Source organism: Siniperca chuatsi, linkage group LG22 (assembly GCF_020085105.1).
Source record: "Siniperca chuatsi isolate FFG_IHB_CAS linkage group LG22, ASM2008510v1, whole genome shotgun sequence".
Lineage (NCBI taxonomy): Eukaryota > Metazoa > Chordata > Actinopteri > Centrarchiformes > Sinipercidae > Siniperca > Siniperca chuatsi.
Window position 1 is genome coordinate 132,555 of NC_058063.1, and position 13,260 is coordinate 145,814.

The 13,260-nt window shown below is 40.8% G+C and overlaps 1 protein-coding gene across 3 annotated transcripts in view; it reads right to left on the reverse strand.

Moving 5' to 3' along the window:
• Positions 1-13,260, reverse strand: part of zanl (zonadhesin, like) — a 69,401-nt gene continuing 56,141 nt past the window's right edge. For 2 of the 3 annotated variants that reach the window (XM_044184798.1, XM_044184797.1), the window contains exons 41-52: positions 10,996-11,140; positions 10,593-10,840; positions 10,371-10,500; positions 10,079-10,280; positions 8,801-8,962; positions 8,455-8,585; positions 7,802-8,004; positions 7,566-7,701; positions 6,711-6,848; positions 6,168-6,261; positions 3,024-3,067; positions 1-204 (exon numbers count right to left, since the gene is read on the reverse strand). In XM_044184798.1, coding sequence (XP_044040733.1) covers positions 149-204; positions 3,024-3,067; positions 6,168-6,261; positions 6,711-6,848; positions 7,566-7,701; positions 7,802-8,004; positions 8,455-8,585; positions 8,801-8,962; positions 10,079-10,280; positions 10,371-10,500; positions 10,593-10,840; positions 10,996-11,140 — 1,689 coding nt within the window. In that variant the 3' untranslated portion in view covers positions 1-148. Of the gene's footprint in view, positions 205-3,023; positions 3,310-6,167; positions 6,262-6,710; positions 6,849-7,565; positions 7,702-7,801; positions 8,005-8,454; positions 8,586-8,800; positions 8,963-10,078; positions 10,281-10,370; positions 10,501-10,592; positions 10,841-10,995; positions 11,141-13,260 lie in introns of those variants that run through there. The other variant, XM_044184799.1, reaches the window with a different exon arrangement.

Genomic DNA, 13,260 nt, shown 5'->3' on the forward strand with positions numbered 1-13,260 from the left:
TACTTTCTTAATTTCTTAGTTTTATTTGAGTTTTATTTTTCTTTGGAGGCCTGTTGAATAACCTTCAGAACAGATTGAGCATGTTAACCTCATACAGCAGGCATTTATTACATTCAGGTAAACACTAAATAGGTTAAGCGGTTTCTCATCACATTGTAGTCACTTTATCATTTCTTTGGTCATCTATGTTTGTATATGGAACACCTAAAAGAAAAAAAAGGATGGATATTAGAGCTGCACAAATAATCACCATCAAGAAGAATTTTATAGTTGATCAGCTGTGAGATTGCTCTTTCAATATGAATATGCGCGAACAGTCCTGAATTACGTCCTCAGGAGCATACTGACCATACACGGTCCACCTAGTTTCCACCAAGTTTTAATTTACATTTAATTCCACGCTGGACTGGTAATCTGGCATACCAGGCATTTTCCCAGTGGGCCGATGCAGCTTGAGGGCCAGTCTCTAGCAACATATATATATATATATATATATATATATATATATATATATATATATATATATATATATATATATATATATATATATATATATATATATATATATATATGTATATATATATATATATATATATATATATATATATATATATATGTATATATATATATATATATATATATATATGTGTATATATATATATGTGTATATATGTGTATATATATATATGTGTGTGTGTGTATATATATATATATGTGTGTATATATATATGTGTGTGTGTGTATATATATGTATATATGTGTATATATATATGTGTATATATATATATATATATATATATATATATATATATATATGTGTGTATATATATATATATTTTGCTAATGACTGTCCCATAAAGCAGGGGCAGTGGCCCATTGGTTCATGATGGTTCTAGAAGTTGTGGGCCAAAAAACTGAAGAATCTAGATGCGGATGCCGCTAAATGTGCATAAACCACAGATATGTTTGCTGTAGTGGCTGCAGCAGTAGCTTCAACATCTACGGTGACAGCAATAATGTTCCATTAAATTTGTCCCTGTCAGTGTTTACTATCATATATGATGTTTTTGGATTAATATTACTGCTGCAATAATGTGTATGTTGCATTTTACTGCTGTAGTTGTTGAAGGTTGAGCTAATTTTAAGTACTTTATGTACTCTTGGGTAGTTTAATCTACAGCAATGCATTATATTCTATTTGATCACCACTTGTTTCTAGGGTCACTGTCCTGTGAGAACCACGTAGCTCAAAAAAGTAATCATTTCATGATCTCAGAAAAACAGCCCTGTTTTCAGCTTTGTGTTGATGCATTTTCCAGCTAATCCAAGGGGGTTTCAAATAATTTATTTAGCTTAAGAAGTAGGAGATTTTTCTCAACCCATAAAGGAACACTTTATCCTTCAGTTTATCACAAACATTCAAATTCAAAATCACCAAAATTGGAGATACATGGTTTTCACTGGACAGGAAGGGTATGAAAAATTGTCATCTGAAAAGTAACTAGTAACTAAAGCTGTCTGACAAATGTAGTGCATTAAAAAGTATAATATTTGCTTCTGAGATGTAGTGGAGAAGAAGTATGAAGTTGCATAAATGTAAATATTCAAGTAAGGTACAAGTACCTTGAATTTGTTCTGAAGTAACAGTACTTCAGTAAGTGTACTTATTTACATTCCACCACTGACCATAATATTATTAAAATTATTAGGCTCAGGGTTCCCTTGATAAAGATGCACGAAAAGGCTCTATATATTACATCTGTAGCTCTACTGTGCGAACATTTATGCCTGTTGATGTATTAGCCAAGTACAGGGGAAAAATAGTTTACATTTCCAACAACAGGCAACACAGTTGTCCTATGTTTATTTTCAGGAATGATATAAAGTCTATGGTATGGATTACTGTTATTACTATCTGTGGGGTAACGTAGATTTACATGTAGCCTACTCCAGACCTTTCTCCACCTTTAGTATGTTCAAACTGTTTGGTGCTGCACGCTCACATGATAGGCACCTGAGCACCAGTGCGCATACAGAGAGGTCAGCTGTAGTTAAAACTCCCTAAACAAACAAGCACACCCTTGATTTAGTTGGCCTATCACATAAACAGGTCTATTACTCTTCTCTGAACATTCACATAAAACAAAAAGGTGATCTATTAACTGTGTAAACACCTCATGCAATTGTCATCATCAAGATTGGGATACTTGAAATCTGTGTGAACTGAATAGTTAGTTAGTATCCAATTAAATGAGATGGAACAGCTCCATGCATTAATTGAATAAACAACCAATTGGTCATTACCAGTATGGTATTGTTTAAATTGTACAGCTTTTTGCACATCTTTGCCAGGGAATTTTAATTTCATTTAAATTCTCTATCTGAATTTATATTCATGTCTGTACCCAACCTAGTCAAGCCAGGTTGTTGAGGTAGCAGTGGAGGAGAGAGATCAGGAGGAACAAGAAGCTGTAGACTTGGATTATGGATATTGTGTGCTCCACAGCCACCTCTGATCACCAGGGCGTCAGTCAGCAGCGAGTGAGTACACTGGTCCACTTGCACTGGTACACTTGTCCATGGTACTTACCACTCAGCTTTGTAGTGGTTTGGGGGAATAGTACAGTACGCATATTTAAGTGGATAGCAAGGATGATGTATTGGTGGGTGGTGTTCAATCGATTGTGAGGGGCCAGTGTGGGCAGAAAATGCCTGGGCCGATTTTTTGTCTCAATCCAGCCCTGGTTTAATTACATACAAGGAAACAAATACTGGCAGTGAAAAAATAAATGTATTCATTGCAAGTAACAGTCCATCTGAGTGAGTTAATTTACTGATGAGTCTGCATGATGACAGCTGTGACAAAGAGATAACGGTGACTAAATGTGTGTGCATTGTGGTAGAAAGTTTGTCAGCTGTTTTTAAATGTAGTCTTAGTCCTGAGATCAAAAGTGCATGTGAGTTTAGGTCCTATTTAGTCAACTTATGCTTATGTCCCCATTAACAATAATGACAATTCTTACTTGTTGATTTCATGCTGAGGTTTTTTTCCTCACACTTATTTTTCCTGTGGAGAGAAAGAATTGAGGTAAGAGATTTAATCATGAACATGATTAATAATACATTTCTGCCTGCAGGTAAGAGTATAGAGGATTTTTAAATAGTGAAGGTAGAGTGAAGTCAGTGAATAAAACCCTTCACTTCCCAGTGCTGGTACTGTATGCTCCCAGAAATTCCCAATAAGGTGATGAGTCTGTAATTTTCTTTCACCCACTGTGAGATTACTGCTGAATTACATAAACTTGTGACCTGCAAGAGAAAAGAAGTGAAACACAAATTCATATAATCTAACCCCATCATTAAAAATATGATGCATATATATATAAGTATATATATATATAAGTATGTATATATAAGTATGTATATATGATATATACACAGGTAAATTTAGTCGTATATATTTTTCTGTATGTATTTCTGCCATGTATAAAGTATCTAGGCCTTTATAAGAGTGTCTGTGTTTAGTAGAGGACAGCAGCAGTGTCCTTAGTCTGGGGAATGTCCTCATATATGAAGGCCCTCTGTAATACCAGAGCAGCCAATTCCAATCTCATCATTAATAGAGGAGAATAAGAACAAGTAAAGCTCTATTGAGTCGTATATTTCTATAGCCCTCAGTAGTAACGACTTCATGAGAATCTTTAATGATAACATTTTAACTATTAGAGCAAAAATTCATCACATCCTGCCCTCAACCGGTACAAATTTATCTTCAAACACAGGAACCTTAGAAACAGCTGTAAAACCTGATATATAGTTAGACTGCTTTGCTCCTATTGACCTTCTTCTAACTTCAACGATTTCTTCATTTCAGCCATCAACCTGTCTTTTAGACCCCATTCCAACTAGACTGCTTAAAGAAGTTTAACCCTTAGTTGGCACTTCTTTCCTGGATATGATCAATCTGTATTTATTAACAGGCTATGTCCCACAGTCTTTTAAAATAGCTGTAATTAAACCGCTTCTTAAAAAGCCCACACTTGATGCAGGGGTTTTAGCCCCATATAGACCTATATCTAACCTTCCATTTCTCTCTAAGATCCTTGAGAAAGCAGTCGCCAATCAGTTGTGTGACTTTCTAAATAACAATAGTTTATTTGAGGATTTTCAGTCCAGATTTAGAGTGTATCATAGCACAGAGACAGCACTGGTGATATGGTGATCATATCTTAAAGAGCTCATAGTACTGTTAGGCCTCACCACATGGTAAGCAAAGAAGGGAATACATGTACAAAGCAAAGCCTTAACAAGGAGGCCTACATGTAAAGAACAAAGCCTGAACAAAGAAACAGCACCAAATCCTCTCAGGTCCTTTCAATCACACCTGATTGTGAGATTTAATTGAATCCAAATCTTGGATTCTTGCTGGAAGAGTCACACAGCTGCGCAGGCCCGGTGAAGTGCGCGGCCATGACTTCTCCGGGCCTATAAACTCTAGTTTCCGCTGCAACTCTGATTGCTACAGGAGGTGACCTGACTCAACGTTTTGTGTTTGCTGAACACAATTTTGGATCCTGAAAGAGATCGTTATACACCACATAACAATCTCATGGCTGCAGAAAGAAGATACGGAGGAGAAAAGGATAATTGCTGCGCCCCCCTTTCTCCACACTCAGTCGACTTCACACTATTTGCCTCCGCTGCTGTCTGAGGACCAGCTTGCCGTTGAACCCACCGAACGAGCGGCATCTCGGCCAACGTTAGTATCCGAGCCTGAGAGAACTCCACTGGATAACTCAAACGGACTGATGCATTGAATCGCTATCAAGAGTGATCCCAAGTAAGAGGCTTGTGTCTAGGCAGAGATTTATAACTGTGTGTTATCTTTATCTGAAGCTTCATTGTTGTGATTTTTGCTTTGCTGTGGGAAATAAGGACCACCGTGTCCTGTTTACTGCTGTGTGTTTCCATGTTTAGCACTTAATGCAACCGCAAGGGGGTACTTATTGTGTTTAGCCAAACTCAGTTACGCTCCACGCGTAAATGCGTCCCCCCACCAACACACAAACACCTGTATCACCTGCTTGCTGATTGTTGTATGCTTTTATTATGTTCAGAGTAGAAAATAGTGGTTTATTGGCTGAAGTCTATTGATCAGTGCTAAAGTTAATTAAATTCTATTGTACCTTTTTAAAGATCAGTTGCCTGTGGACATTTGTATATGTGTTGCAACAACAGCTGGTTGTGACGGTCAGTGCTCAACCCCCCCATTCTTAATAATTAAAATGATGTCTTAAATATTGGCATTTCTAAGTGGACAACCACTTTTGAGACTGTTTTCAAGTTTTGGTTATTGGTCCCTGATCCCAGGGTGGTTCCCCGTAATCATGAATCCTTATTAATCATTTTAGTGGTATTAATAATTGTATTAATATTAATACATATCTTTGATATTTGCTAATAACCAAACCTGCCCTACTAGATACCCAAAAGTAACCTATTACTCCACTAGAACACTGCACTCACAGAATACAGTGTCCTAAAGTCTCCAAAAGTAGAATGGGAGCCAGAGCCTTCAGTCCCAGTTTGGGTTCAGGAGGCAGTACCATCTCCACATTTAAGAGTAGGCTTAAAGGTTCACCCCAAAATCAAAATTACATAATTTTTCCTTACCTCTAGTGCTATTTATCCATCTAGATTGTTTTGGTGTGAGTTGCCAAGTTTTGGAGATAGCGGCTGTAGAGATATCTGCCTGTCTTGAATATACTTGAATATAATGAAACTATATGGCACTGAGCTTGTGGTGCTCAAAGTGCAAAAAAAAAACCTATCAATCTCTCTTTCCATAAATCATCAACTTGCATTGTGCTACTGTATGCTCTCTTTCCTCCTGCCCCCTATCTCTATCTCACCCCTCTCCCTCTCCCTCTCTCTCTTTCTCTCTCAAACCAACCGGTCGAGGCAGATGGCCGCCCACCCAGAGCCTAGGTTCTGATTGAGGTTTCTGCCTGTTAAAAGGGAGTTTTTCCTTGCCACTGTTGCCAAGTACTTGCTCTGGTGGGTATTGTTGGGTCTCTGTGAATAATATTATAAAGAGTATGGTCTAGACCTGCTCTATGTGACAAGTGCGTAGATATTTGTACAACACAGAATCAGTTGAGACTCACTTGACTTTGCGTCTGCAAACACACACAATGGTGGTCACAATGATGATGACAGGAACTGAGACCAGGACCACGATCAGGATAATCCACTTGGTTTCTGCAATAAACAACAATTAAAAAAAAAAAACTTTGACTGTTAATGGAAGCCCATTTCTATCAGGAAAAAATACAAATCTTAGAAATGAGAAAAACTCACTCAAAAAACTCATGTGAAGTCAAAATGTTGGGATAGTAAGTCCTTACCATGAGTGCTTTTTATCATCCCTAAGTTTTCATATACACTTCTTTTCCTGGCAGAGAAAGGCTTCTACAGTCTGTTGATCTGAAGGTAAAGACTGACCCTTTTACCTTCAGAGCTGTCTTGCTGAATAGCTAATAGTGTATGCAGCAGAAGTCTGATATAGATGTTTGACGGTCATAAAAATGTCATAGTTTGACTCAAGTCATTAGTTTGTAAATTGCATATGTAGAGGAACTGTGCAAGCTTTTTTGTTTTAGCTTTTTTTAATCCCTGAAGAGTGAAACAGATATTTGAGCAGGCCGTACCCAGTCTTCCACTCTGTGTTATCTCCACCTCACAGTTTGTGCCCTCGAAGCCCTCTGCACACTGACAGGTGTACATATTGTTGCTGGCCTCCTTACATGTTCCTCCATTCAGACAGGGGTAATTGAGGCAGGGACTCACTGCAACACAAAACAAGACATTATTGAGTTTTTTGACAGGTTGATTTTGTTTGTTTCTCTCACAATTTCATTTTTTTGCATTGATTACATTATAATCTCAATGTTTTTTCCCCCCTTTGCTGTAGAGAGTTTTATTAATTTATTACACCTTTGTGTTATGTGCTTCTTCACTGATTACCTTCTTACAGTATAAGACAACTTATAAAGTAGCTTTATTTTGAAGACCAAGTACAGATAGTGTCTTAGGTGCTAATTACACAGAGACTGTGAGTGCAAATTAAATTAATGTTGCAGCTGTATTTAAAAAAATGTAATATTTTATATTTATATATTATACATGCCCTTGCATGGGCATTATATTTATACATGTGTACTATTAGGAAATATTTCACCCTCAAATATTTGCAAAAATATGTACATTTTATTAGCCTGACTTCATAAGACTAATTCACATGCAAGTTGGGGCGGAGCTTGGTCCGAAAAAAATGGTGGCCTTGTCACAAACTTTCGTCTGGTTGCCAGGCTAACATTTTATGAGTTCTAAGAGATGGCACATATTTTGCCAGCATTCCTTTTTTGTTGTAGAGTTTAGGGGTGTGGACATGGTGGCTAAATATGGGCCTAGTAAGTGGAGTTTACACTGAAATGATATTAAGTAGATGATAAATAAATTTTCATTTTGGAGAGCTCTTCCCATAAAAACACACAAACACACACCTCTGTAGCAGTCACGTTTCAAGTTGTAAATGGTGCAGACGTAACTGTCCTGGCAGATCTTGGGTTGGCACACAACACCGGTGCTGGTGCATTCACAGGACTGAGAACAGTCGTCAGTCACAAACTTCTCCTTCAGCTGCAGGATGGAGGGAGAGAGGTGGAAGAGAGGATGAAATGAGATCATATCATCAAACAATGACACACACTGCTGTAACTGTTCCAGAAGGGTCTCTTACAGGGTAGTATCTATTGAGGAAGGTGCAGCCACACTGTGTGTATGGCACACAGCTTCCCTCACTCATGACGAAGCCCGCGGCACACTGGCACCCTTCCACACAGAAACTGTTGTCACAATCTGAGGGTGCTGCCAGGTCAGCACAGGAGGCGGGGCAAGGTGACATACAGGAGGAATAGGTGCTGTTGGCATCACAGGAGAGGACTGGGAGAGAGAGAGAGAGAAGTCTCAACCCTGTCTGAATAATGGCTGACAATTTGCACTTTTTACATTTTAATTTTAAGTTAATTTTAACAAGCGAATTGTAGTTTCCAAAACCACATAGACCATTGTAGAAATGTCTCACTGTACAACACATTATGAGATCAAGGCTTTCTCAAATGTATCTGCACTTAAACCTCATTACCACACAGCAGTCATCTAACTGATTTTCATAGAGTACATAAATGAATGGATGTCCGAAACAATAGGAAACATACATCAAAAGCATTCATTCCAAAACAGTCAGCAAAAATGGAAAGTATATGATTTGAGGTAAATGGGCTAAAACAAGCACACCACTGGTATGGTCCTCATTCTAACATGCTTTTTGCGCTGAGAATCTCTCTATCTTCGTTGTTCCCACAGGTTTTTTGTGTGTATTCAGCATCTTACCACAGTCCAGCTCCTGCCTCCAGGATCCCAGTTTGACTCCACCCTCCTGACAGGCTGCAGCATACGCTTCATAACTGGCACAACGCAGCGCTGCACTGCCCCGCTCAGCACACAGGTCAAACACACAGTCACTGAGGGACAAACACACACAAACACAGCCATATACTGAGCATGAGCAAAAGCTGCCAATTCACACAACCACATAATTTCAAACAAGGACAATTTGGGGGTGAGGGGTGTGGAGTGCATCATGTGTTATTTTGTATATGCACAAATTAAAACTGCACTGTAACTCTCTCCAGAGGACAGTTCCACACACTCCCATTCATTCACTCAGACTACTCACTCTTGGTAGCTTTTAGGTGGAAGGGTCACATGGCAGGCAGCAAACAGTCCCTTGGAGTCAGACAGCGCTCCACACTGAGCCACACTGTTGTAGTCATTGAGCTGAGACTTAGAGCAGTCCAGTGTCTCAAATCCTGAATCTGGATCAGTCTCCACCTCTCTCCTGGAGACAGATGGCAGAAAGGATGGAAGGATAGAGGAATCAGAGCTTTGTTAAAGTTACTGTGTCTAACCTGATGTCTAATTATAACTGAGATATCATCAAGGAAGTTGAAGGAATATGAGACAAGGCAACCACCAACAGTGCCATACTGTCAGTCAGAAATGTCTGAAAATGCCAGAATGGAGTGGTAAGACATGCCATCACACCTACTGATAAATTATGTTTGATTGTCAAGAATTCCAGATGGTAATTACATCAGCAAAGGAACAATGTAAAAATGCTTTTCCTCCAAACCACTTACTTACTACTGTATTGTTAATGTTGAGATCACCATGTTCACCAAGTTTTTAAGGAAGATATTTTGGTGAGTTACAAGAAGCAAGTATGTGAACAATGCAGCTGCTTGTCTGCATGTATGCAGTGGTTAAAGCAAGTGCTCTTAGCAGTGGGAATTGATGATGGCAAAGTCATTCAGTCCAACAGTTTGATCCATACAGTCTATGGTCCAGAGCAAGAATGCTCAATAACTACTTACCAGATTGCCATGAAATTTTCTGAGAAAATCCAAGATTATGATTGCCAGTGATTGTGGGAATCACCTTCTGACCATTCCTCTACCACCACCATCTGGTCAAAATGTCAATTTCACCTACAATATCTGACAAGGCATCGCTAACACTTAGTTTTCATGAATTTCAATTTCTTAACCTGTGTTAAAATATTCAAAAATCAAAATTCACTTATTAGCTTTTTTCAAAGCTTTTAAACATATCATACAGCCTTCTTCAGTGAAGGGAACTTTCTCAAGTGTTATATTAGCAAATCATAAATCAAGACAGGGGTTATGATCTCCCCCCTAAACTAACACTTATCATGTGACTGAAGTTCTGTGGGTCACGGCCTGAAGAAGACTGTGGGACATGGTTGAAAGGTGCAGAAAAAGGTAGTAAGTAAAACCCTGAGTTTAGAATATGTTACAACTTATAACGTTTCCAAGGTCATGAATCAATCTCTCATGCACCCTAATGATTCTAATCAGACCCTACTTTCAACCAATATCAAAATCTATAGAAACTTTATTTACAGCTAAAACAGTGGCCCTAGTTGTGGTCCTACCTGTGTGTGTGGACTGTGTGTGGAAGGTTGAAGATCTTCAGTTCATCATTCTGTCGGTCACTGACCCTCCAGCTTTCTCCGAATGCGTTCAGGTCCCTGACCACCATCCCGTCTGGCTTCATGTACTCATTTCTGGTGATGCCATCGTAGTTTCCACATAGCCCTCTGACAGAGTTCTTATAGGTGCTGGGCAGTATAATCTCTGAAACACAGACAGAGGGAAATGAATGGATTCACAAACAAGCCAAAGAAGGGCTCAGTTAATGAAGGTAGAGGTTTCCACTTCTTTTACCTCCGCGACTGTTGCCATCAAAGCGTACAGTGAGTCCAAAGTCAGTGGTGAGCTGGACCTGCCTGGAGTTCATTGTGATGGTTAAACCACCAACTGGACTGAGAGGAGGTGCAACACGCTCCCCATTCACCTAGAGGAAATACAATATGATTGAAGTGTGTACTTTTTTCTACACAAAACAGCAAAAAAGAAATTGCGTTTCATCAACGACAAACTACTGACCAGGACGGTCTTCTTCTGCAAGAAACGAACATTGACACCATAAACGTCAATGTACATTTGATCCAAGAATGACACCCTTCTGTTTCCCCCACGTCTGATGTTTTTCCCCCTCACCACCAGGGGCGACAGGGAGTTCTGCAGGTTGTGGCCCTGAGTAAGGACATAGGTATAGGGACCCTGGAAGTGATGGGTGAAACCATCAAATGTTCGGTGGTGAGGATCCCCAGAGATGCTACACTTGTCGAACTCTAGAGAGGATGATAAAATAAATGAAATGGTCAAAATGGGTTATGACCAAAATAATACCAATTCTTTACTTACATTTTTAAGATTTAAAGTCTCTAAACTGTATATTGCCTAGTAGTTACAACATGTAATATTATAGAGGAAGTGGTGGACTCACTGGTGGGTTTGCAGTAGAGGTCTCCATATTTGTCCAGGGCACACACTGAGTTGGAACCACAGCTGTGGTCCTTGCATGTGATTTTGCCACCAAGGTTACAGGTACACAAGTCAGCACATTTATCTGCCAGCCATGAGTCTCCCACCTATATCCACACACACACACACACACACACACGCACACGCACACACACACACACACACACACACACACACACACACAAACACAACAGACTTTATCAACAATGATGTATTGCTACATGTAATAATCTTTCCATTCATTCCTGCGGAAATTACTTAAGTGGAGTATTAAGAAAAAGCATAAATTAGACAAAAGTCAGAAAGATTTTAACATAATTTTGTGAGACAGAATTTGTTTAGACTTTTAGGCGTTACTACTTGACTTTAATAACTGCCTAGTAAACTTTCGGGAAAGTACTATGTAATTTGGTACTAAGCAGGTCAGCAACATGCAAAATTGTGAAATTTACTACAGGCAAACACAAAATTCAACATGTATGGCGTTTCCAATAATAAATGAATAATGTATTTATATTTACTTGGGTTTACATGACGCTTTTCTTTCTAGGAAATTCTTATTTCCCCTGGAAAATAATTTGCACTGGAATTAATTTTCCTACTGGACCTGCTGTATGCTAACGTTAAGGATGCATACAGCTCTTCCCCCCTCCCCCCTCTGGGTAGGTCAGGTCACAACCTGGTTTACCTCAAACCCTGCTGTGTGCCTCTGGTTAAAATGCAGCCTGTGACCACAAGGACAGAGAGGAGATGGTCAGGGGAGGCCTATGAGACACTGCAGGAAAGCTTTGAGGTGACAAACTGGGATGCACTCTGTGAGCCTCATGGAGAGGACATTGACGGACATTCTGAATGCCAAGAGGAGGGCCTTTACTGATGGTAATAGGGAGGAGGTGAGGGCTATCCAGGCTGACCTGAAGGTGAAAATCAGGGAAGCCAAGGAGAAGTACAGGAGGAAGCTGGAGCGGAAACTCCAGCAGAACAACATGAGGGAGGTCTGGAGTGGCATGAAGACCATCACTGGCTTCAGATCGACTGGCAGCAGAGGAGTTGAAGGCAGCTTGGACAGGGCCAACGAACTTAATCTGTTCTTTAACAGATTCGACACACTGGCTCCTGCTCATCCCCCCTCTAACTCAGCTGCTGTCGGCCCTCAAGCTCCTCTGAGTACTCTGCTCCCCCCTCCCCATCAGGCTAATGGCCCTCTCCAGACCGACGACTCCCCCCCTCACCCACCTGTAACTTCTGCTGTGTGCCTGACTGCTGACCAGGTGAGAGGACAGCTGATGAAGCTCCACTCAAACAAGGCTGCAGGCCCTGATGGCGTTAGCCCCGGGGAGCTAAAAGCCTGTGCCCCCCAGCTATGTGGAGTCCTTCAACATGTCTTCAACCTGAGCCTGAGTCTTCAAAGGGTCCCCATTCTGTGGAAGACATCTTGCTTTGTTCCTGTGCCGAAGACGCCGCATCCCAGTGGCTCCAAGGACTACAGACCGGTGGCACTGACCTCCCACATAATGAAGACCCTGGAGAGACTAGTGCTGGAACAGCTGCGGCCCATGGTCAGACCCCTCCTGGACCCCCTTCAGTTCGCCTACCAGCCCCGGCTGGGAGTTGAGGACGCCATCATATTCCTGCTTAACCGCATCCACACCCACCTGGACAGGCCGGCAAGCACGGTGAGGATCATGTTTTTTGACTTTTTGACTTCTCCAGTGCTTTCAACACCATCCGGCCTGCCCTACTGGGTGAAAAGCTGGCAGCAATGCAGGTGGATGCCCCCCTTGTGTCCTGGATTGTGGACTACCTGACTGGCAGACCACAGCACGTGCGCCTGCAGCACTGTGTGTCGGAACACTGGGGCCCCTCAGGGGACTGTCCTCTCTCCCTTCCTCTTCACCATCTACACCACAGACTTCAGCTACCACACAGAGTCCTGCCACCTTCAGAAGTTTTCTGATGAGTCTGCCGTGGTGTGATGTATCAGCTGATGAGACAGAGTACAGGGCTGTGATGGGTAACTTTGTTTCATGGTGTGAGCAGAACCATCTGCAGCTCAATGCCACAAAGTCTAAGGAGCTGGTTGTGGATCTACGGAGGGCCAAGACACCAGTGACCCCGGTTTCCATCCAGGGGGTCAGTGTGGACATTGTGGATGACTACAAGTACCTGGGAGTACACTTGGATAACAAAGTGGACTGGACCAAGAACACTCAAGCTGTTTACAAGA